This window comes from Meleagris gallopavo, chromosome 2, assembly GCF_905368555.1.
Source record: "Meleagris gallopavo chromosome 2, MGAL_WU_HG_1.1, whole genome shotgun sequence".
Lineage (NCBI taxonomy): Eukaryota > Metazoa > Chordata > Aves > Galliformes > Phasianidae > Meleagris > Meleagris gallopavo.
Window position 1 is genome coordinate 66,176,197 of NC_139405.1, and position 25,404 is coordinate 66,201,600.

The following is a 25,404-nucleotide window of genomic DNA, read 5'->3' on the forward strand; positions in this document are numbered from 1 at the left end:
GGATCCCAGAGCTGGACACAGGTAGGACCTCACAACAACAGAGCGGGACAGACGATTACCTCCCTCGACTTGTTAGCAGTGTTTCTTTTGATGCTGCCCTGGTTAAGATCTGCTTTCAGTGCTGCAAGAGCACATTATCAGGTCATGTTGAGGTTCTTGTCGAGGAACACTCCCAAGTCCTTTTCCTTTCAAGTCTGTCAAAGTTCCTATGGATGGCATCCCTTTCCTCCAGCGCGTTGTCTGCACCACACAGCCTGGTATTGTCAGCAAACTTTCTGAGGGTGCATCCAATCCCACTGACCACATTATCAATAACGATGTTAAAAAGCACCTGTCCCAATACTGATCCTTGAGGAATGCCACTGGTCTACACCTGGACATAAAACTGTTGATTAAGACTCTTTAAGTATGATCCTTCAGCCAATTCCTTACCAGCTGGGTGATCCATCTGTCAAATCCATGTCTCTCCAATTTAGAGACAAGGATGTTTTGTGTCACAGAATCTTCCTGACGGAGATGGTGAAGACAGGACACCAAAGATTGCATATTATTTTAAGCCTAGAAGGATATGGGCTCATTTGACAAGTTAATTAATAAGCATTTAATTAATCTGTTGAAACATTTCATTACAATTCAGTGTACTGGAATTATAGCTATGCTACATGAAAGTTAACAGAGGTGAACAAACTGACCTTAGACAGTTTAGAATGAGAAATGCTAAATTTATTTTATTTTTAAAAGCTACTCTGTGAAATTCAAAATTTACTAGCTGTCAGACAAGTTCAAAAACTTTAATTTGAGAATTATTGTTCCCACATAATGTCGTCTTTTTTCAGTGTTGACTGAAGCTTCTGTACATTCTTTAGCAGCTGAAGGGAGCTTCTGCTTTTCTGCCCAGCATGAGATTTGGACATACTTTCCCTTACAGTGCCCAAAATCTGCTTTGCTTCCTTTTGGTTATCTTTTTTTGGTTTGACATGAGCTGCCTCTTTCTTCAATTTCTGAGTCTTTCGCTTTAATTTCTGCACCTACAAAGAAAAATTACTAATTAGAACATCACCCACTTTGCTACTGCTTACTGCTTACCAAATTTCTACCAAATTCCAAACTGAAAACATCCAAAGGACTTTTAAAAATCATTAAAACCTACTAATCTTGCATATAGTTGTCTTAGTGAAACTAGAAGTTTCACAGAAAACTGATTTTGCCCACACAGAAAACATTATAGAAAACTGACCTCATCCACACTCAAAAGACTGCTGAACCCTGTTACTCTGTGAAGTAAAAATGCTTGCTTGAAAGAGCCTGAACATCACCTGTAACCGATTTATATTTACAATGGTCTTCTCCCATTTCAGACTGTACCAATGTAACAACAACAAAGAAGCTATAAAAAACCTATACAGCTTATTATGAATCACCATATCTGATAGCTTACTTTGAAGCCTCACAAAAAAAGTCAAGAAACATAATAAATATGGTTGATTGCTACAGAATATTTTTTAGTTGTCAAATATAAAGCCTTGACTTGCATTTGGCATGAAAATATCTCTCCTTAAGATAAAATTAAGCTGGAAACATTCCATACGCCAATTTGGGTTATTTACCCATTTCTAAAAAAATTAATTTTAATTGCATTCTGAAGTATATTTTTAAGTGGGAAACACGGAGATGACTACAGTATTTTTAACATGACTGGTTCTAAATGCAGAAATATGTACCAGAAATATTAAGATTGATCTGTGTGAAATTCTGTCCATGAAAGCACCAAAAAAAAAAAAAAAAAAACCCAAAAAACAATAGATATCAAAGGTTACCGGAGTGGCCTGTATTGATAACCAGGGTACGATGGATGATAATCAAACAGACAAGCATGAAGAATGTGCTATTTACATAATGACTGTAAGGCATGTGCTCTGATAAGGCTGTGCCACAGCACAGACAACTTGCCAGCAAAAGATCTACACTCTCAAACACTCAAGAAGGACAACAGGGTTGCACCACATCAAATGTGCCATTCTTCTTCCCATCATCCCCAAATGAAGGCAGATTGTAGCCATAAAGATATGCAAAATGAAGAACTAAAGGTGCTGTTCTCCATTTTCTGAGGTTCATAATGTTACCAAGATTCTAAGGCAAAAAGTAACAACATAAGTGCTGGCTTCTCACGAACGTTAGATGTTTATCCATACATCAGTAGACATTGCCAAGAGAGTCAGCAAGGACTCAACAGTCCACTTTCCTTAACTGCAACTCTGACAAGAGTTTGATATAAGTGTCTTTGTAAGTATATGGGATAATTAAAAGTTTAAGTGAGTAAAATCTATCAAAGAATATGAATGAAGTTGGTTGCATTTAAATTTAATATTTTCCTCTTCCACAAGGTCTCACACTGAGTTCTGTTTTGTTTCCTGTATAAGTAAAGCTCTTATGGGAGCCTATTTATCCTACAAAATAAGATGAAAGAACAGAAAAATATCTGACAGAATTGCCTTTTTTATTTTGTTCCAAAGCAAACTGCTACAAGCAGGCTGAGCAGCTCATCTATAGAAGTGTGATTTTTCTATGGACATGTAGTAGTTGTTTATATCTCTACAGAAAATGCTGACAGAATGCGTATAGATTAAGGGTTAAAAAAAACTAAAAGGCTTGTCTGGCTACGATTTTTGAGAGAAGTTGCAGTCAGTAAACTATTTGGTTAGTAACAAACTTCAATATTTCAGTAAAATACAAGACATTCAAGCCGTCTGTACAGGAATTATAGCTTCTATTTTCTAATTCCCCAGATAGAGAGGGCACAAAGGAATGAAATCTCAACAGCCTGTCTTAATACAGGGAATGAAAGTGACAGACTGAGCAAATCTGCTCTATACCGCAGAACTGCCACAGGACAGGAAGTTTTCTCGCTGGTCTACATATCTAGTTGCCAGCCCTAAGCACCATTTTATGATCTAAAGGAAGAATTGCAGATACAAGAACACTGAGTTAGCAACCTAACTTTAATCACCCATACTGAAACATCCTGCTTAAGTATTCTGGTGGCATTCTAGTTACTGACAACAAGAGGTAGAGCCATTTAATTAGAGTGTTGCTAGCTGGACAGTTTACATTTTTTCTTACGCTTTTCTCGTGTTTTTTCAACTTAGATATTTGTTCTCCTTTGCTGTTCATTTGTTTTACAAGGAAATTCAGCCTCTGTTCTAGATCTTCACGAATTTTGGAGTCCTGAGTCTCCTGGATCTCCTTCAGAAGTACTTGATGTTCACTGTTAAAACAAAAAATGGCACAGTTAAGTATTCATGATATAGCCTCTAGGATTTCCTCCAGTAGTTTCAATGTATTGCACAAATTGCCAGCAGTTCTGTCTGGAGTACAGCAATTTTGCATTTACTCCCTTACGCAATACACATTCATCTGGAATATATTCACTCTAGAAAAGAGGGTGGTTTTTTGTTTTTGTTTTTGTTTGTTTGTTTGTTTTCTCCCAGGGTCTCTGATTCTCATTTCAGATTTGTAGCTGATGAGAATTTGGAAAGTAAACAGAGGACAACAGCAGCTATGAAATTCTTGCCCAATTTAGTGCAGACTTTGAAAGCTTACTGTAATACAGAAAAGTGTTTTTTAAATTAGTAATTCAAGTTAGTTTTCCTGCCTATTCAAATTGAAATATTCTCCTCAAAAAGATCAGCAGCAAATTGTGTTGCTTAATTACATTAATCAGCTTAATTAAAATGAATGCTTTAGACTCGCTTGATACCTGGACATTTGAACAAATTGAAAGCATAGGCTCTGTTAGGTAATTTTTTTCCACAGCTCAAAGCTTTTTTTCTAACTTCTGACTAACTGTTGGTTCTTGACACTTTAACACGGACAACTAGTTGTTGCTGCAAAGAAAAATATTCCTGTCCTTGAACTGCTATGATTAAACCAACCATTATTTTTTGAAGAAGAGATCGGTTGCCAGTTTAAATGTTGCCACATCAAATGTTTCAAACCAGTGTCAACATCCAAACTGGTTTAATCAACATGTCCTCCTCTGTTCAAACCACAGCTCATCATGTTGACGTCTACTGTGACCAGCTGCATAGCTTTAGCCCACAATTCTACAAGCGTGTGTTTAAATAAAGATGCCTAAAAACACAACTTGTCTTTCACATTTATTTGTATGGCAAGAAAGATACATACAGTTCCATGTAGAGCATTGGCTTTTCCCACACTCTGCTCATTTTCTGGCAGGAAAGTATGTTTCACAACCCTCTTAAAGTATTGTATAGGAAGAACATTCTTGGTACACTTTATAGATCTCAGAGTATATTTCAAATTTCTAAAAATCCCAGGCCTGGAAGATTTTTTTATTTGCTGTCTTTGTTACTTCAGTAGCAGATAAGCACAGGAAAACAAACCCAACTAAAGAGTATTTTGCTCACTTACAAGATCAGTTAAACATCAGGACAAAAATAAGTTTTTGGATGAGAAAAATCCTACCAGCTATGCATGCTCAGGAAATTCTCACATGTAGTCCTACATTTGGTATGTTTGAATATAGTAAGTACACCCATAGCTTCACAGGGCTATTGCTGAAGTCATTTTTACTCATAATACAGAGGATGACTACTCACACGCTCATTTGGCTCAGCTCATCTTGTATTCCCAACAGAAGGTCAGAAAGTCTTCTGGTGACAGTAGATGATGAGGATACAGATTTTGAAAGAGTTGTTTGTCCTGAAATTCCAGATCTATTTTGAATTTGTCTTTGTGATGAGATATGTGGATTGCGATGCTTCATAATATGCAGCACACTTTGTACATTTGCACAAAGAGAATGGCTGGAGCTGACAGACTTAAAGAAGAATGAGTAAGTTGCCTACAAACATGTTTAACAATTACAGCAAAGAAACTGAAATGGTAGATGCCAATTTAGCGAGAATTTTTTGTTTCACTCACCTTCCCAACCACAAAAGGTAGCACACCTGCCTGTACGTGAAATTGTGGAAGATGAATTTCCTTCATTGTAGGATTTTTCTGCCATAAAACAGAAAGAGAAGAAATTTCAGTGTGCTGAACCAACATGCAATCTTTTTTTGTTTTGTAGAATAACAAAAATTCAAATAAAGAAGCTGTGAAGTGCATCAGCTCAGCTTCCCTCATGTTTTTTTAAAAACATTTCCCTACTGTACATAGAAGGAATAAGATTTTCAAGCAGTAACAGCTGAGATAAGTAAATTATCTTCCAGATTCACTTAGCAGATACGTTGGCAATTAGACAGACATTAAAATAACTGAGCTTTGCTTACTTAAGCAAAACCAGAGTTGCAAAATTTTGGCTGACCTGTAGCATTTGTTGCAAAATCCTCTTGATTTCAACAATTCCTCTAAAACGTGCCATCTTAGGATGGCCTACTTTAAAATTACTTTGGAAGCTAATTTTGCCAGATAAACTAAAAAGCAGATAAGGCAGGACATAGAGGAGGGCAGAAAAACTGTAACAAAGGTTGTTGTCATGGTAGTACAGGAACATTTTCCAGTGAGGTGCTGTCAGCTCTGTCCCAGTTTTAGTTACCAAAAGCAAAAAAAAAAAATTAAAAAGAAAAAGAAAAAAAGACAAAAATTGGGCACTGTTATTCACTTTGGAAACTGAATAAAGTGCAGCAGACAAATCAAGTGGCTCTTACATCACCATTTTTCACAAATTCCAATCTCTGTGTGAGTCAGATGCTATCAGCAAAACTGTGATAATGAAAGGTAACAACCTTCTTAGGGCTTTTTTTTTTCTTGCTTCTCTTTTTAAGTTCACTTTCAGATGAATCCAAAGACATCAAAATTCTGTTTATCTCAAATTCTGTCTGAAGCTGTGTGCATAAACAAAAAGAAAGCATGTATTTAATACAACATTAGAAGTCTGAAATCACACAGTCTAATTAATTCTTTCTTTCACACATGAATGAGAGCCATTTAAGGGCACTATTAACTATTCTGTTTGGAAGGCATAACCTATGCTTAAAAACTGAACAGGTTACTGGGATGGTATGGCATCAGATATAACTCTGTCTAACAAGTTTCCATTTTCACATCCAGCTGCAGTAGGTGCTTTTCCACTATGACACCCAGTAACTGAAATAAAACAATCCTGCTGCTTGTGAAGGATCTGATCATAAAATCCAAAGAATGTGAACACTGGGATCTTACAGTCTGGAGACAGAAAGAACTGAATCCACCTGTGTAACATAGAGGTCAAGCCTGCTGGACAATCCACACGTTACTCTGAAGTTCAAAGTTGATATAAAGGCCCATGATAAACAGGATAATAGCCATTCCCAATCCAAAAGGACAAGAAATTTGTTTTGGCATGCGCAGCAGTTCCGCCTAAACAATGCTGGAAGTTCATCACTGCACTGAAATTACTCTGATTATTCTGTCATCAAAAGGAAGCTGAATCAGCTTTGCCACACCCTGTGTTTCCAAACTCAGATCCAACAGACCTAAACTGATCTACAGTGAATCAAGGTGGGACAAACAGTAGTTCAACACCCAATGCATTGTGCTAAACTCCCTTCTTGAGCAAACGTTTATACTACTGCTAAGGTCAGATTATTTGCTCTGGGAGAGTTATTCTTAATGTTACTCAGAATACAAAGTCTTCATAGCTGGCTTTCTGCTCTTCAGCAGAAGCAGCAGTTTAAGAAACTCCCCCAGTATTGCAGGTTTTCAACTGTGCCATTCTGCTGTATTCTGGAGGTGATCCGATATCTGGGCTACCTACTGCAAGGTTCCCAGACTGATGAAAGCCAACTGAACTTGAAAGAGATATAAAACTACCTCTAATTATTAATTAATTTAAGCTTTCAGCTTCACTTATGGCTGCATTGTTCCAAAATTCTTCATCAGCTCTACACCCTCCACTCTGGGGAATGCCACCACAAACAACTCTTTCAAAACGGTTGCTACCTCTCAATGAAGGTTTAGAATACTTGAATCTACTTTGCTCCTTTGTTTCTTTGATTTTGCTCACTTTGGCAAATATTCCTCTCTGAAATGGGTGATGGCCCAACAAACTGACTGTGATTTCACAGAACAACTAATTATACAAACTCTCCCTTAATAAACAATGTATCACTATTAAAGACTTTTTCAACATTACATTCATTTCATTCAATTTCAACAAATCTTAACAAAAAGGAATACAAAGAGAACGACCAACCTTACTTGAGGGTTCTTACATGACTATCTTTTAGTTACCTTAAAATGAGATTATCTGATTCAGTTGCAGCTTCTCTAGAAATTGTCTACCTAGATCACTGATTGCAGCCTTAAGGCTGATGAATTCTCATTCACACAAAGCCAAGCAGAATCTTTCCTGATCAAGAAACACAACGTGTCAAATTTTCCCTCATGTAATTTATGACCAGTCTAGTTAGTATCCAGGAGTTTTCCAGGAGTCAGTACTCTAGGATTTAAACCTGTATGTATGTAGAATTTAAATGTTATTAAAAAGGTATCTTGGACAGGGAGAATAGCTTCTTTCAGTAACAAAAAATGAGATCAAATAAAACTGTTTCAGTCTACCTGAGCAGCTTTGTCTTGTATTAGCTTGCACTGATGCTCTTCTTTACAAAGCTTTTCTTCTAAATGTTTGATTTTGTCCTGAATTTGAAAGCAAGAAAGCTTAGTCACACTTCAGTTTGTCACACTGAATTCAGAAACCTGTAGTACTTTGTAATTGTAATCTGGGATAAAATAGCACTGATGGAATTTTTAAGGCCCAGAATGGAAAGAAAAAAAAGCAACTTATGTAAATGAAGCCAAGGAAGCCAAGCATTCACTCAGGTATATTTGATGATCTCAGTTTTAGCAGAGAAAACTTTTGCAAAGGTTTGCACTATTGACAGTATGCCACATAACTCATATCAAATGAATGACTTTCAGACTAATTCCATGTTTACTTACCTCTACAATTCTCTGAGTAGCATTAAGTTGAAGACACTCTTTTTCTAGCACTTCAAGTTTTTCAAGTTTTGCATGCAGTTCCATCTGGTTCTGATTTTTCTCTTTCTGAAGATGGATCAGAAAACATAAGCCAGAATAAAGCTGGCAATTGACTAAAATTATTTCAGACTGAAAAAAAAAAACCATACCAAAAACAAAACAAAAAAAAAAAGAAAAACTCACACACTACAGTAAAGGTGTTTAACTAATTTAAATTTCATATTTTTTAAATTGCAAAGTGATGAAAAATACCAGGCAGACAAAGAAGACTTACATTTCCAGCAGTCTTTTTGTCTATCAAATGTGCAAGTATTAGCATGGTTTTACTCATTTGGAGTGATATCTAGGGAATCTTTTCATACAATGCATTGAATGGTTGTCAACAACCAGCCAGATAGAAAATTGCTTCTGTTTGCTATCTGTCACACTACACAGAGCTGAGGAAAAATGAGGAATAATTTTTTATATTTTTAACTACATTACTGCTTTGTTAGTATGTTAAAGGGCTTCACCTGTTGTTCTAAAATCATTTTATTTTCCAGTACTGCACTCTCAACCATTTTCCTCATGTAATCCAGCTGTTTCTCCAGCAGGGAGCAGCGAGACTGTGCTGCATTTAACTGCACACTTAAATCTACAAAGAGAAGCAAAGATACTCAGTACAGCAATGGGAGTTATAAGTTTAACTAGTTTGTCATCTCTCTAAGGAATTCTCTGTCTTCAAAAGAGACAAGAAAAGTTTTGCTAGTCTGAACAAGTCATGTGGTTAAATGTATGTTGTGTATGGCAAGAGAATGAAGGTGCTTTTCCAGAGACAGTCTCTAATATGAATTCCAAAGGTGTGAGCTCTGCTGTTACTTTGATTAGTATCAGCAAAGTCTAGTTTATTCCCTTCTACTTACTTTTCTCAAGTTAGCAGTGTTATACAAGTAAGCAGATGCTAGCTTATTGGAGGAGTTAAACACACCACCTGAAATCTGTTTATCTTTAAAACAGTCATGAATTATACAATATCTGGTTAAAATGTGGAAAAAAATAAAAAAGATCTACACTTTATCCACAATTATCAGACTTCTGTTCCTCCACAGCTCTGAAGCAAAAAAAAAAAAAAAAAGCAGGTTGCATTACATTAATTAGCTATTTGTCAAAACAAACACTCCCTGGATTATGCAGTCTTTGAGTTGGTGTGGCTACACCTTATCACTCGGAGAAATACCTTTCCTCTGTTGCATCAGTTTGTGATGTGCTGTATCATTTTTGAAGGACTCGTGCTCTAAGGCCTTCTTATACTGAGCAGCTGCTACAGAAAGGCTGCACAGATTCTCCTCAGCATGTGACCTCTCCAGCTCTAGACGGTGGATCTTTTGTTGTAGAGTTCTCAGGGCTGCCACCACAGCTAGAAAATAAAGCATCAGTTACACTGAGCTCTTGTAACACAGTTCCTCATGCTATTTTCATAAAATGCTTCAAATGGAAATCTACTACCTAGCTTTTCCTTCTAGGATCAGGTCTAAAAGGAATGACGTTCTCCAACCATACAATTACACACTCAGAATGTACCTAGGAGAAAGTATTACTGCATAGGTGGAGAATAAAGAACAGAATAGCAAAGCTATTAAGCTATTTTCAGTCAAAACGTTGGCAAGCATGAAGAAATCATGGCAAATCAAGTACAGCAAAACATGGGACTCAGACCTGTTAGTATCTGTCTACAGAGGAGCAGGGAACACAGGTATCTAAGTTAGGTATCCAAGTTTTGGAGCAATGGAACTGGTGTGGACAGATTAGGAAGAAAAAAAAAAAAAAAAAGACTCCTGGCAGGGGGGAAGAAATTAGATGCAATGGAACATTTTAACAGAAGATGCATTTTAAAAACATTATTGTTTCAAAAGTGAATGATTTATCCGTCTCATTTCTTGTATTTAACATAAAACAAACGAACAACAACAAAAAAAAAACCAGAGATTTTGCTTTTAGCCTCAAATCAATTCCAGAGTTAAAATTCTGAAAATAACTTCCTTGGAGAGCTGACTAGCTCTCTCTCTCCAAGAAGCTATAAGTTTAAGACATATTCTCTAACAAGTTCAGCTTCCTGTTGGACATTGACATTTTCATTATACCAATTCTCTTGGTAGAAGAATACCAAGCAAATATTGGATAGCTCCATAAAAACTCCAAGCAGCTTCACATAGCCTAATTAAGATAAGTAAATAAATAACAGGTCCCAGAGAGCAGAAGGGGCCACTTCTCACATCTTTCTGTTAGGATACCAAACATTTCCTTGTTTAAACATTTAGCTGCACAATATTGAGCTGAACGTCTTGATCCAAATAGTCCAAACTATATACGACATTATGTGAATTCTGTAATAAACTATTCTTCATATGGGGAAGCCACAAAATAAAGAACAAGGATGACATACACATTAACTATGTCTGTGCAATACTGCAAAGTCTTACATTAAATAAAATCCAAGTATGGTAAACTTGTGATTTGCTTAGTAATCTGAACAACTTAAACCACCAAGCATTTGTCCCGTGAGCTCCAGAGAGTAATCACTGATTAAGGCACAAGATAATCATAGTGGATTCATGTTTCACATAGACAAATATGCTGATAACTTACCTGAGAAAGTTATCTTACGTTTTATTCGCAAGTTCTCCCAACACATCATACCACACAAAAAAGCTTAGAAGTGATTTAAAGCTAGGAAGAGTTGAATAAAACAGCACAAAGCCAATTTCAAGTCAGAGTACTGTCATGTCTTTTTTTTTTCTTTTTTTTTTTTTTTTTTTTTGCTGCATTTAAAGCATGAACAGCTTCTGTTGAGTTTGAAGTCTTCTCCTTTGCTTTTAGAGGAAGTCTGACGATCTTTAAGTTAAACAATTTTCAAAGCCAAAGTTTATAAGGATGTCAGAAGACTTGCAGCAGTTTCCATTCCAGATGTACGACTTCAGGGAGACTACTCCCTCTGGACACATATACATCCTGTCTTACTAACTGATAATTGCAGCAAGTCATTGAACTGGGTAAAACAAAATGGAGACTTTGCTCAAGAGATTTCACAAGGAACAATTTAAAAGACCACTTTTTGGCTTACCTTGGTTATAGCAGATAGAAGGCCCATTGTCACCAGCAGCTGCCAACTTCTTTGGTTCTCCATAAACAAAGGGTGCAGGAATCATTTTAGCTGGAGGCTGAAGAAAGCTTCCTACTAAGCTGTCTTTTGATTCAGAATCCATAGCCTGCAAAAAGAGAGCTATATAATGACTTTTTAGCTCTTTAATGAACTATGTAACAGTTTTCAAGGCACCTCACTGAACAGTCCCTGGCTGTATTTATATAAAGCCAGATCACTTGCATAACATCATAATTTAAAAAGCCACATATACCCAGAGGTATTGTGTATGTTAATGCAATTCCAAAACAATGTCTTCAGTAACACTAAACACTCAAACAGCCAAAATTTTCTAAGATTTTTCCTCTGTGTTTTCTAAACTTAATAGTGACCTTCTAAAAGCCAAAGATTAAAACATTTTTATAGCATCTTTTTTACAGAAGTTAGCATATGCCTCTCAGTGGTCTCTGCAGAGCAAGCATTGCAAGTTTTACAGCTTGTTTGTACAGCCTCCTTATTGTTCTGGTACACTGTAATAGTGTCATAGTTCATTGTTTCTTTTAACATACGGCTTTATTATGTAATAAAGACATGGCTTTTGACATAGAGCGTTGAAATAACAAAAGGATAGTTAACACGTGACCTTCTCATGACTACCATGAGCATTCTCACCATTATTAAACTTATGCATTAATTCCCTTCCTCTCTACCCTTTCACATTCTTTATTTTATCAGAAGCACATCTGAAGCCATTTCATGCTTTGTCGAGCAGTGGTCTTCCTTGATACTCAAGACATGGACAAGGAAACTTGCACAAAGTGCCTTGGTATAGTATAGGCTCTAGGAAAGCAGACCCTTTGAGATCAGTCCATATGTACTCTACGACAAGTCATTCAAGCCTCATTTGTTGTTTACATTGGGAATGCTTGACAACCAAGCATGGGCTATAGGTCATACAAAGAAAGGCTATAGGTCATCTGAAGAGAAAAGTAGAAAAGAAACTAGTTTTAAAGACATCTTTAATATGTTTGGACTTAATAATACTTTAAAAATTAGCTTTTCTTTTGTATTTTTTGCTCTTCTACTCATCTACTAATTCTACTTAGGAAGGGCAGAAACCAATTGCAATGTTGCACAAATGCTTTCACTGAAGTACAAACTTTGTTACCCTTTACTAAAGGTCCTATCAATTCACACATTTAAAGTACAGAGTCATTCACTTCTGAAAGCTCTTACCAGGTCTTGCAAGTAGTTGGAAGTGTAAACACAATGTCAAGAGAAGGAAGTTACAGCGCCTTTTAAACACATCATGGCTACCTACCAAACTAGGCACCAAACCAAACACCTCATTTGATAAATCTAAAATTTGTTTTGTCCAAACAATGAAGATTGTGTACAGCTTCAGTTGCTGGAAAAGCAGCTTATCTAAAGGTTCAGTGATACAACAACTACGATACCGCTCAAGTTTAAAACATGGCAAATTCTTCTGACAGAGCAGCAGTGATGCTATCTGCCCCCCAGGACGTGCTTCTTGTGAGAGCTCCAAAGAGAGAACTTCCTCCTCATGCACAGATATTCATAGGTGCTGATCCCCCAAAAGTGACAGAAAGAAGGTATCTAGTAACGGAAGAAATCCTAACAAAAACCAGATGATATGACAGAGCACTCCCTAGGCAAATTCATTCCTGCAGGGTAGGGAAGAAAGTTTCCAATGAAGGAACAGTTTTCCACTGACACCTCTTTCAGTACTGCTTCAGAATACATACAAAATAGAAAAAAAATTCACATCCATCCACACCACCTCTTTAAGACATGCAAGAGGTACATGGAAACACTTTCCTTCTCCCCCAGGCTGTCATCACAGAAGCATTAATATCAGCATCTCTTTGCCAAGGCTTGCTTGACTTCGTGCCTCCCAGATTCTGCTGCTTTTGCATGCTAGCATCCCTGAGGCAGAGCCTGCATTTCAGGGTGGTCCACCCAGCACCCCTTATCCACCCTAGCAGCGACCCATGCACCACTGACCTTTTCCAGAAAGTTCCCTGGGTGGCTCGCAGCCAGCCCATGCAGCTGGCTCTTGGGGGCATTCTGCCTTCATAGGCAAGAGGTCCCACCCGGTTGGCCAAGGGTTAAACTGGCCTGGCATAGTGTGGGGTACCAGCATGATTTTTCACAAAGTACCTATAATGGCACAGAGTACAAATAAGCAAAACTTACCCTTCCATTGCTTCTCAATTCCTACACATTGGTGATGAAAAAGACTAACAAAAATTGTCCATAAAAATGTGCGGGTACACACACACACAACAAACTTCCTGCTGTTGTTGCTAACAGTGGAACACAATCTGGAAACAGAAGCATAAGAAGACCACTTTTGTCTATACCATCTGACCCTTCAGCAGTCAGCACAACTGAAAGCTTGCTTCTTCATGAGTTGCCATCCTTCCCTGAAAGGGACCATGCTTTCTTGCAAGTCTGCAGCTGCTACAAATCAATTAGTTTCCTTATTGCCTTCCCATAAACAACTTCTGCTGTTTCTAAGGAGATGGGTATGCAGGCGGTTGTAGGAAGGGCAGTGATCCAAAACAAAACAAATAAGAGAAGGAGGGAATAAAGCACCAGAAACTTTGAGAAATTCTAGTCAAGCCCAGTAACACAAGGGTGGGGGAACCTATTTGGGAAAAAGGGAAGAAAACAATACCTTTTAGTTTGGCAGGTGAGGAAGGAGGAAATTGAAAGGGATGAGGCCAACTTAGCAGCCCAGTGATAGTGACCTAGCCAATCCTGTGTGGGCTTCAGCATGCACATCCACCATTTCACCAGCGCAGCAGAGAGTAATGTGCACCTTAGGGCAGCACTGGCTGCGAGAGCTCCCCAGGCCACTTGTAAGAGCAGGGACTCAGGGACTGGCTGTGAAGGAAGGTAACACTGCACAACTGAGACAGTGATGTTTGCAGAACCCCTGCTGTGGACGCAGTTATGGATGCTTGTTTCACCACAGCTTCTCAGACGCAGAGGATAAAATAGTTTGAGGGAATGGTTGCTATAGCATCTCGAGGCTCTGCCAACATAACTGCTTCAGAAGAGGTGCTCTAGTGTAGACAAGCCCTTCAATATCTTAGGAGGTAAATATAGATTATAATACCCATTCTACTCGGGTGCAATATCTACAATGCTTCAGGCCTCAGATGAGGACATAGACCAAGAAAAGAACCAAGTCATTTACACCAGTGAGACAGCAAACAGAGTGAACATTTTCAGCTCACTAGAACAAGAAGTTTATGAGAAAATAATTAAGTACCCAAAATACATTTGGATGTCAGCTGTCAGCTGGCAGGCAGCTGTGAGCTTGCGTAAAGGTTGCTGGAGGGCGATCATGCCCTTATTCCCTTCAACTTTCATACCCCAGAAGAGGGCAAACAGCTTGGAGTTTGTTACAAACAGATGATCATTTTCTCATGGTCATCCAAGCACTAATGTGATTTATCATTACATTATCTATATTTATTTTTGCTGAATATGGCCTGCATTGAATCCCAGAGTACTGGATTAGGATGCTGTATAAATAATTGGAATTTTAGTTACTGCTAAACTGCTAAATCTTGCCAAGTAAGTATGCGAACAGCAGGGATTTACTGAGTAAATCCCAAATGTTACAGAAAGACCAGTTATGATTTCCTTACTCTTCTTCTCTCCTCCTCTCCATTCCACCCTTTAACTTTTAAATTATTTTCTAAAAAATTTCTACTGAAGTCCAAGAATGTTTTGCCACATACATAATTATGCCACATGCCACAGAGCAGCACACGAAAAAGCATTTTAGGAGTGAATTGTAACAGGCCCAAGAAATAATGCTGGCCTAACATTTTGCCAAAAGATATACACTGCAGGAATAATGTGACAATGTAAGGGATGCCACTAAGTTCTCCAGCACTTGTTATCTCAAAGAGGTCGTGGCTTATTCAGATTGCAACAAGAGTAACTTTTTAGAACTAAGGAAAAGAGGTGCTGTCAGAACAGATTCAAAGAGGGGAAAAAAATGGAAGAAATATGGAAAGAAATACAAAGATAACTACCTTTTGACCTAACCTACTGGCATGCACAATTCATAATGCTTTTTCCTTAATGGAAAACAAAGGCTTAGATGAACTAAGGAATGATTCTCTGTTTACCTGACACATTCTAAGAGAAATGCTAAAAAACTGCCCTAACACAGACTATACCAAGAAAATCCCCAAATGCTGGCTGCTGCCTTGTCTGTTTCAGCCAAGTATTGCTGGCAAAAGGTTATGTTAGACGCCATTGTCATGACACAATTCAAATTAGTGTATTTTTTTCTCCTTTTGCTTTCAAAAGAACCAGGAAAAAAACTCTATCAGCTGTACTGGCTGTGTCGCAATGCTCTTTCAGCCTCATTCCTGACAGACAAAGAACAGCTTTTCCACTGACCAAAATAAATAAATAAAGTTGCAGGCAAACTGCATTGTTGTTTTGGGAACACCCAGTGTCTAGCATCCTGACACAACCACTTTAATCAGTTCGAAACACATGACCTTGTTCAGGCCGTATCTAAGGAACTGGTACTCATGTGCCTGCTTTGATCGAAACCAGCTAGAAATGCTGTGGTGACAGCTGCAAAACTAATAGGAAGAGAAAAGCTAACTGAATCGATAAAGCATTTCAACCTGTCTTTAACTTCACTCAAGCCTCACTTGAAATGAGTTCAGAACCAGCAACTAAAATTTGTTAGAACAATTAAGGAACCTGTTGGCAGTGTGTGATTTTTTTCGAAAAGCTGACCCAGGTAAATCCATGGGAGCCGCTGTATTCTTGTTTGTGAGATAGAAACGGAAAATCTTGGAACTTGATACATAAAGGCCTACTTTCTTCTTTGAGATTTCTGTACCAAAACCTATCCATTCCTGAACTTCAAGTCTCATGCAGAACTTTCACACAGTATCTTTATTTAGTCTCAGAAGAAAAGAAATTGCATTGTGTTTTCTCATGACACTATGTGCTGTAAAGCATGGTAAAACCTACTACTTTAATGAACAAAATTCACAGAATCACAGAATTACAGAATGGCCAGGGTTGGAAGGGACCTCAAGGATCATGAATCTCCAACCCCCCTGCCACAGGCAGGGCCACCAACCTCCACATTCAATACTAGACCAAGCTGCCCAAGGCCCCATCCAATCTGGCCTTGAACACCTCCAGGGATGGGGCATCCACAACCTCTCTGGGCAGCCTGTGCCAGCACCTCACCACTCCCTCTGTAAAGAATTTCCCCCTGACATCCAACCTAAATCTCCCCTCTCTCAACTTAAAACCATTTCCCCTTGTCCTGCAGTTATCTACCATTTCAAAGAGTTGATTCCCCTCCTGTCTGTAGGCTCCCTTTAGGTACTGAAAGGCTGCAGTGAGATCACCCCGCAGCCTTCTTTTCTGCAGGCTGAACAAGCCCAGCTCCCTCAGCCTGTCTTCATAGGGGACTCAATTCCATTGAGTCAGTCCTGCTAAACATTCATACTGCTATTTCTCCAGTTCTTGTTTGCTCAAGATAAAAGAGAACGAAAAAGAGGAATAAAGAAAATGTACTTTGGGCCAATAAGTAAATAAATAACAAGATGAGGAAAAAAATAGAGCTTTTTTGAGACATTTTCTTTTTTTAAGGCAAAGGTTCTAACCTGAGAGTATGTGAAACAATTTTGTGTCATAATGTCATAATGAGCTTTGCTGTTTTCTTCAGTCAGTACAGGGACCCAAATCCTCATTAAAATGGGCCTTTGGTCGTATGTACATGATGATATCATACCTTTGTGGGAAAGTAGAGCTAGTGTGAACTGCTTTAATCTGTACGTGCAGATGATAACTGAACTTAACGTTCAGAGGAACAAGACTGCAAGTTCCTATCAAGTAACAGCTGATATGTTAGCATGAAAACATCTGGCCTGGAACAGAGTGTTATCAAAGCAATTACATTTCCATGCCTTTAATCAGTCCAAAGTAATTAAATACAACCTTTTTGTAGTAAACTTCAAACGCAAAAGTGAATATTATCAATGGTCACTAGTACACTTCCTCAATTCCCTAGTAATTCGGTTTCTGTTATCTTCTCCTTTCATCCACCCCCATGCTACAGTTGCTTTTTCTCCCTCACTTCCTCTCTTTCCTTGTATTTATACCATTTTATACCTTTGTTCTTGCTATTCTCCCTTTGGACTTCTTATTCTCCCACCCCCCCTTCTAGCCTTAAACTCTGGCTTATTTTAGAAAATTAAAAAGACATTTTCTTCCACATAAGAATAACTATTTAGTTTCTTCCTTTCATACTTAGGATCCATTTCCAATAGATAGTATTTGCTTTTAGTACACTTGACTGATGAAGAAATTGATGGTGCTCTCCTCAAAAGTGTCCACGACAGATGCAAAAGATTATTTTTTCTACCCACTATTATTTTCTGCTGCTGATGCCACATACTGTTTTCCATATATAGTTTGCTAAGATTGGTCACTTCACTTTACCCTGTCAAAATCCACTTTTTTACTCATCAGATTGAAAGCAGCTTTTCAGAGAACAAAGGAAGGCAGGAGGAAATTATGGACTCTGTGTATTTACCCTTGATTCAAAAGAGGAAAAATTGGCTGTTGCATAAGAGGAAGGTTTTCAAGGGAAACTGTCTCCAGTATAGAAGACTATGTATCAGTGAAGAGGCAGAATTATTAGAGATTAGAAAAAAAAAAGAGAGACATATTGGGGTAGGATGGGGTAAATGTATATGTGGGTTGAAATGACAATTATAGTGAAGAAATATAATAAGGCAGGGGATAGCTGCTCTTCATACTGACTCATTCACAGGAAAAACCTTTTACTGTGTGATAATTTCCACCTTTTACATCTCAAACATTTGATGGGATCATTGAAAGATGCTTCTGAATGTTGCAACTTGCCCTCTAGGTAGATAAAACAGGCTGATTGTGTCCCCACTATTTTTTTACCAATATGTTTTTTTCAGGAAAATATCTTCATCCACTCATCCTTCAGCCTAGTATGGAGAAGAGGTAAGAGGTAGATTTTTGGCCAGATAACTAGAACATCATGACAGGGATGAGCTGAGAAACACAAAGAGAGTAATTGTTCATAGGATTTGTCTCCTTTTACATAATGCCACCCCTACTTTTTTCATACACTCCTGTGATATCCTGCTGATAACTGGGTACCTGGCAGGGAACAAGAATTCTATTCTCCATTTGTACAGCAGGCAATCTAAGAATGAAAAAAAAAAAAAAAAAAAAGAAAGAAAAAAAAAGAAATAAACATATTAACAAGGAAAGTATGTTTCCCTCCTGGCAAGAAATAATTCTCGAAGTTATCTTTTGTCACCAACAGTTGTTTCAAAGATGCAGAAAAACAGCAAGCAGTTTTGAGTATAAGAACAACTCCTCAACCTTCTTTCTGAGATCTATTATGCTTAAGATCAATTTTAAATGACATTACCTACTTACATGACTTAGGATATGCATAGCAACTCCAATACATCCACGTTGTGCATCCTGAGTAGGTATAATATCCTAAGTATCAATGTAAAATAGAGTTTGTATATAGAATGGCATAATAAGTACTCAGAAATGCAAAAATGGTGCGTAACTACTTCTGTCCTGAGTTGTCTGGGAAAACTTACAACGTTCAAAGCCATCCAGCAGGACACTTGTGTCACATAATCCCTATTTTTCAACTTCCATCACTTCACTGATGCAGGAAAAATCTGAGTAAGATGCTCCGAAATTCTGCACAATGTTGCACATATAAAGCTAACTTAAACTGACTATAAATTAAGAGACATTTCCCTTCTTTTCACCTGATGCAATTTCTGGCTGCAACACAACTTAGAATGCAATTGTGGATCTCTATGGACATGACAAATTCCTGGTGTTCTACATGACCTTAGTAAATCACAGAGGGATAGGACTGATATAGGATTGATGTATTGGATAGCTAGTCTTTCAGCCTCAGGGCTGAATCCTGTATTTGCTTATGACTGGCTTACACTCCCTGCATGTAAAGAAGGTGCAGTTTTAAGGCCAAAACAAGCAGTATACTCAGCGGGGGAGCTCATAAGAGCTGTTGCAGGGAAATGCTATGAACGTGGATGTGTGAGAAGTCACACCCTGGTGCTTGGCACCTTTCTCCTCTTGGGACTCAGAATTTGGAGCCCTCTTCTAGTGGGGAGTGCCAAAATCTGCTCTTTAAAACAATGAATAAAGAGTCCCTGTAGCTTCTCTGGTCTGTGTCTTCATTTCAAATGGCTGCTAGCCAGAGCATTTTTCTTTGTGTTATTACTGGAAAATACCAAAGTCTGTGTAACTGCACAGCCCAAAGGTGTTTGAAAGTCCTATTTGGCTGTCAGCAAATAAAAAATTCCCAATAAGCAGCATTCATTTTCTTTTAAAGCATAGCTGGAGGAAGCAGTGTCCAACTTCTCTATGCTGTCACCCAGCAGTTAGAGCATTGGCCAGGAAGTGGGAGTTTAATGGCTTTCCTGGGAAGCATTCATATCGCATCCCTGACCACCATGGTAGACTAGGAAGAGGAAGAGCAGGAAGGAAGCAGGGAGTCACCACCTTTTCGTTTGAAGTTATGACCCTGTTCAGACAAGCACAGAAGAGTATAGGGCAAGGAGAAGGCAGCTGACGCAAAAGACAAAGTAAAACAAGGATGCGTCTCTCTCCTCTAGTTTAACCACTGGAAGAGAGTCCTGGGTTTATTTTTGCATTTTTATAGTAAACAGTCCCTGGATAAAACAACAGAACTGGCCTGGGAACAACCACCAGGGATCTCCTCTCCTAGGTCAGCACCTATGGCTACACCACATTCCCTCCCTATGCCCCCTTCCTTCTCTTCCACACCAGTGCCACATGCTTGCCATCTTCTCTGACAGGGACACAATTTCAAGTGATGAGGGGATGAACACTTCCCTTCCACTTGTTGTCCTTCTGAGTACCTAGGACACTCTCCCGGGAGCTACCAGGTGTTGACTGAACTGAAAGCTGCTTCTCTCATCACTGTGTTGTCACACTGAAGGCGAGCACACTGCCAAATGCAGACGGGCACCAAAACCAGCAGTGGCTATTGACAAAAGAACCTGACCTTACTGGAGTCTGCTGGGCTCAGAGAACTTTGCAGTGGGACCTCACTCAGAGATGCTCTACCTACTACCCAGACCACAAGTGGGCACAAAGAGCAGATAGGTATCATGATAAGCAGCTTGGTGCAAATCTGGATATTTCTATCCAGAAACAGACTAATGGAGTTAGTTGGAGCAGAATTTCTAGTTCTGAAGTCTAACCCTCAGTCTTTCAGGCTGCATTCATATGGTTACATGGCAAACAGTCAGCAAGTTGACAAAATACAACGTGACTTTGCATGGTCTGTAGTTCTGGTTAACGAGAGCCAAACTCTTTTCAAAGCAATACAGGCTTCAGCACAGTCTTTCTACCAAGAGGATTTGGACTCCTAAGAAGTGATGGCTCACTTCTCCACCCCTGCTGTACTGCTGACCACTGCAGGTGCAGGCTGGCAGAATTTGGTTCCAGCGCAACGCACATCGGGCCAGAACACACTGTAGATCTACAAGCACTGCTCAGAAATAGAATGAGCCCACATTTTCTCCCACATCATACATTGTTTCATCAGTGAGGCCAGCTTGCCAGGATGTAGTTTGGGCCTCACCTCAAAGACAGTGCCAGAGTACCCCCTGGTCTTCTGGGGCCTCTCTAGTAAACAGGACTTGTAGAACGGAGAGGTCCCATACTAAGTATTTACTAGTCAGAATTAAATAAGCCTCAGTGAAAATGGATGCAAAGGAAAGCATTTGAAGGAATCTAATTTAAAAAGCAGTTCTCTCTGAGTTGCACAAGTTTTACTGTGTTAATAATACTATTTCTGCAGTACTTGAAATAACAGACATTGCAGCAAAGTGCTACTATTTTGTGACATGCAGAAACTGGTAAGAAAAAAGCAAACAAAACATTATTCAGATCTTTTTCTAATTCTGCAGTTGGATATGATTTGCATATCCAACTGCAGAATTAGAAAAAGATTTGAATTATATTTTGTTTATAGAATTCTGTGTGTAATTAAAATAGAGGGAAGTTGATAAACAATCAAGGAAGGAAATACCGAGATTTAAAGCAGCCACAAATTTTACTTCAGCTTATCATTTTAAAAACTCAAATGCTCTAATTCTGGATGAGTTGCCAGATTGTTTCCTTCATAATTCTGCCTTTCTCTTATCCGTTCTTTAGGGATCAAAAACAAGCATATTAACTTCAGCCAGCGAACACACGAATCAAACAAACACACTCCCCTAACTTCAGGCTCTGATTAATTCTGCTTATAGCCTTTGACCTTGATTTCCACAGTGCCTTGCAGTGAATACAGAAGCTTGACCCAGTATCGGAAAACCACAGAGATTTGGTCTGGAAAAAATAAAGCCACCTTCATCTCCATTACCAAAGCGCTACATTAAAGTCTATCAAACAAAGAGCTGAAATTTGAAGTTTAGGCCTTGGAGCCAGTTTCACAATCTGTTTCCTGTAGCCAGAGTTCATTTGCAGTCAGTGGAAAAAACAACTTCTAAAAGATAAAAGGCAGTGCAGTGACTTTCAATCAATCTTAGCACTCAGTGTGGGAATATGAGCTGTACTAACATCTGACAGCAATGCTTCAGCTTTGATTTTATTTTGCCTTATTGATCTCTGATGTATGTAGGCATTGTCTGAGACATCTAGCAAGTACAAGCTTACCATGGGAAAAATGACACATATCCAACCTCTGCAGATCAAGATCTAGATGGAAATAAAGCAAGCATTCGTGACGTGCCTGTGCACAGGAAAGCTGGGAGACCATAACGAGTGGCAACAGAACAGGACAGGAAGCCGAAGTGGGAGCTAATTAAAAAAAAGAAAAAAAAAGAAAAAAAGTAAAACTTAAAAGGCACTTGAAACCACCAGTCATGATGGGTGGAGGCCCTGAGTGCTCAGAGAAGCAAAGACTCGTGTTTATAACAGGTAGTGATGACTTTGGTAGATATTTTGTTCACATAGTGCCAAAGACCTAGAGGAAGCAGCTGTGTGGCACAGCCCAGGCCTGCACACACTGTGAGAATGGCAGCAGCCTCGCTGTAGAAGACTTTTGTGGGAGGAAAAGGAAAAAGAGAGATTGGTCTGCCTCGAGAGCTGGAGGTAGTGACAGAATGATGCTCCTTTTGCAAGCTGTGAAGAAGTCGTGCCAGGGTGAAAGGAATGCCAGCTGAAGAAGCCAGACTGTCAGTGAAGGAGCTGCTGGCAGCTGATAGCTGTGAGCAGCCCAAGCGTGGCTCCTGGACCTCTGGCTGGATCCCTCAGTCCCTCTGTGTTGTGCAGGTAGCTGATTCTGTGCTCAACTGCAGCTTTGAGTTTGGGATTTGAATTGTGAGAAGTGTGAAATAACTGTACCAGGTCACACAGCTCACACCTTGTTGACTTTGCCCTGCCCTGGCCTGCACTGTTCCCCCTCCCCATCAGCCCCAGCGCCATGGCGGGGCTGGCTCAGAGCAGGGAGCTGACTTGGCTGAAATGGAACTCAAATCTCCCTAAAAATGCTTGTTTCCTGCAGAAAGGAAGGAAGGAGCCTGCATGCCAGGGATCAGCAGAACGAGCCCACCCGGCACCGGGCCTGGATAACAGCCCTGAGGAGTGGCTGCTCGATGGGAATATCCCATGGACTGTTTTCATTTTACAGTCAAGTTTAGAAGGTCACTGTACTTCATTTGCAAGGGCTGTTTTTCCTCCTTCTGCTGATACGCTCACTCAGGCTACACCAAAGGCTCCTCCCGAGGTGCCTATTTGATAAGCGTTTCGTACGTTTGCCAACGCACATTTCTTTAGTAAATCCTACCGCCAGAGCTCTTTTAATTATTTCACTTCGGGCTGTTGGCAAGTTTCTTTTTTGAAAAACCTGAGGTGACAGGAAAAATAAACCAAAACAAAGGCAAGAAAAGACCCTTGTTCGGCAGTGACTTCTCCCTTACCCGTTCTCACCAACGCCTCGCTGCGGGCCGGGCTCCATCCAACCCCAGCCGCTCCCGCCCCACCCGGCGCCGCGTTACCTCCTGGGACGCGTAGTTCCGTCCCGCACACCGCCGCGGGGCCGGCCCGCAGCCGGACTACGCATCCCAGCCCTCCCTGCTGGCTCTGCCGCTCCTCTCCCCCTTCGGTCCGCCGGCTGGGAGCGCTGGAAGGCGATTGGCTGGTAGGGACGTCCATCACGTCCTCCCCGTGTCCGGGGGCGGGGCCACCCGTGGGCGATGGGTTCTCTAGGGGGGGAGGGCGGGTTGCGGCGGTCCGGCCTTGCTCGAGCACGGCGGGGCGGGCTGAGGGGGCCGCCCTGCGCCGGGGCCTGGGGGGGAAAGGCCGGGCTGGGAACGTACCCTCCCCTCTTCTCCATGCCCGGGGCGGGGAGGAGGAGCCGCCGGCGCCGCGGGGTGGTGGCCGCCCCGCTCCCCGCCGGCTGAGGCTCGCGGTCGGCGGGGCCGAGGGAGCGCCCGCCCTCCCCTCATGCGGCGCGGGCCACCGGCTCTGGGCTCGTTTTCTCGGGGGGGCGGGCCGGCTGCCCGCGGCCGCGCGGCTCCGCCATGGGGCAGCCGCGCCGGGGCTGCTGAGGCGGCGGAGAGGAGGCGCCGCGCCCCGGCTCCATGGAGGAGCGGGAGGGCGAGCTGCGCTGGGACGGGCTCTGCAGCCGCGACGCCGCCACCCGCGCCGCCGCGCTGGACAACGTCGGGCAAGCCGTGCTCCGCCGCAGCCAAAGCGTCGCTCCCGGGCGCGCTGCCGGCGGGCTGCCCGCTGCCGCCGCCCGGGACGGGTTGAGTGAGGCGCTGGTCCACCTCCTGATGCTGTCCAAGCGCTGTCCCTTCCGCGACGTGAGGGAGAGGAGCGAGGCCATTCTGAGCAGCGTGCAGGTGGGCGCCGCGGGGAAAGTGGGGTAGGGAGGGGGGGACCTCTGAGCTCTGAGGGGTGAGTGCTGGGCGGGGGCGGCCGGGAGAAGGGCTGAACTGACAGCTTTAGTGCTCTGCTTCGGGTCTGCGTTGCTGGGGTAGTGCCGGGTTGCTTCGTGCAAACTCAGGAAGGACTGGGGGATAAGCGTTCGTGGTTGCCAATTAAAATTGTATATCAATGTGGGAAGTTTCTGAGCTTTTAATAGCTGTGTTGCCTTCAGTGCTATTTAAACAGAGCCTGTCAAAATTCTTCCTTTTTTTTTTTTTTCTCTTTTCATTTCTTTTTTTCTCTCTCCATTGGAATCAGTGAGATCCAAACTCCTTTCCAGCTCGGAGACAGCCCAGCCAATGCGAGATTTACCCAGTGACCGCCTGAGCTAACAAATAGAAGTGTTACTTTGTACTCTTCTCCTGTTACAGCTTAATTATAGTTACTGACGCTGCAATTCTCTTGCTCACCTCAGGTTTTTTTGCAAAAGTCCTGAAGCTGAGGCTTCCATCAAAGGGGTGCAGCAGTACTGCTAAAAATACTGCAGAGTAGGAAGAGGAAATTAAGGTGTTTCTTTTGCTCACAGTGCATACACAGAGCCGTGCCTGGAGTTAGCTCCCCGATTCCCACTATTGTACTTTTTCTCCCTGAACATTAACAGACTAAATATAGGGGAATTTAGGGAAGAGAAATGTTTATTTATTTCTCTTTATTTTTGAATGAACTTGTATGTAGTTCTGTAGTTTGCTCTGTCCTACTTTGAACTGGTTCAAAGCAATTCTAGCTTTGAATTACTCAGGGTGATAGGCTCTGTTCTAAGTTGCGGAACTTTTCAATATACAGTAAATGAAACTTGAACTTACTGAACTTATGCAGTTTAGGATGTATGGGGCATTTTCTCAAGGCAAATTTGACCAGTAAGAGCTGTAAATACATGTGTGTCATATGTATGGGAAAGACTTGGCATTTATAATGCTTCTCTTAAAAGCAAACAACAAGAACAGAAACCCATGATAAAACCTTGTTAATTAAATTGGAAGCTCTGTCTGGTGCCTTTTCATCAGTGTCTTCCCTGTTAAAGATTCAAATGGGAAGAACAGTGGCCCATTCCCAGTGAGGACACTATGAGGCACTGGAACAGACTGCAAAAGGAAGACCTGCTTTTATTAGGCACCATTTATCAGTCTGAATACATGACTATCTCTACCCTGAATTTTGGAGGTCAGACTATGTATTCGGATGACTCTATTTCAGTTGTGTCAGTGTCACGTTCTTGGCAT

At 40.7% G+C, this 25,404-nt stretch overlaps 2 protein-coding genes across 8 annotated transcripts in view; one reads left to right on the forward strand and one right to left on the reverse strand.

Moving 5' to 3' along the window:
• Nucleotides 1-577: 577 nt before the first annotated feature.
• CEP57L1 (centrosomal protein 57 like 1) lies at nt 578-23,380 on the reverse strand. Of its 6 annotated transcripts, XM_085217530.1 has the most exons (12): nt 23,173-23,222; nt 21,908-22,051; nt 11,084-11,228; nt 9,200-9,379; nt 8,496-8,617; nt 7,945-8,049; nt 7,564-7,641; nt 5,751-5,849; nt 4,945-5,022; nt 4,620-4,840; nt 3,109-3,265; nt 578-1,028 (listed from the first exon to the last, which is right to left on the reverse strand). In XM_085217530.1, the coding sequence occupies exons 2-12, from the start codon at nt 21,908-21,910 to the stop codon at nt 804-806; spliced, it is 1,413 nt and encodes a 470-aa protein (XP_085073656.1). In that variant the 5' UTR covers nt 21,911-22,051; nt 23,173-23,222; the 3' UTR covers nt 578-803. The 6 variants fall into 6 exon arrangements, with proteins under 6 accessions (XP_085073656.1, XP_085073659.1, XP_085073657.1 ...); XM_085217533.1 differs by lacking the exons at nt 21,908-22,051; nt 23,173-23,222 and adding an exon at nt 23,251-23,380; XM_085217531.1 differs by lacking the exon at nt 21,908-22,051 and having other exon boundaries at nt 23,173-23,330.
• A 108-nt stretch (nt 23,381-23,488) lies between these two features.
• Nucleotides 23,489-25,404, forward strand: part of SESN1 (sestrin 1) — a 73,976-nt gene continuing 72,060 nt past the window's right edge. The window contains exon 1 of one of the 2 annotated variants that reach the window (XM_085217523.1): nt 23,489-24,099. In XM_085217523.1, coding sequence (XP_085073649.1) covers nt 23,836-24,099 — 264 coding nt within the window. In that variant the 5' untranslated portion in view covers nt 23,489-23,835. The remainder of the gene's footprint in view (nt 24,100-25,404) is intronic. The other variant, XM_085217525.1, reaches the window with a different exon arrangement.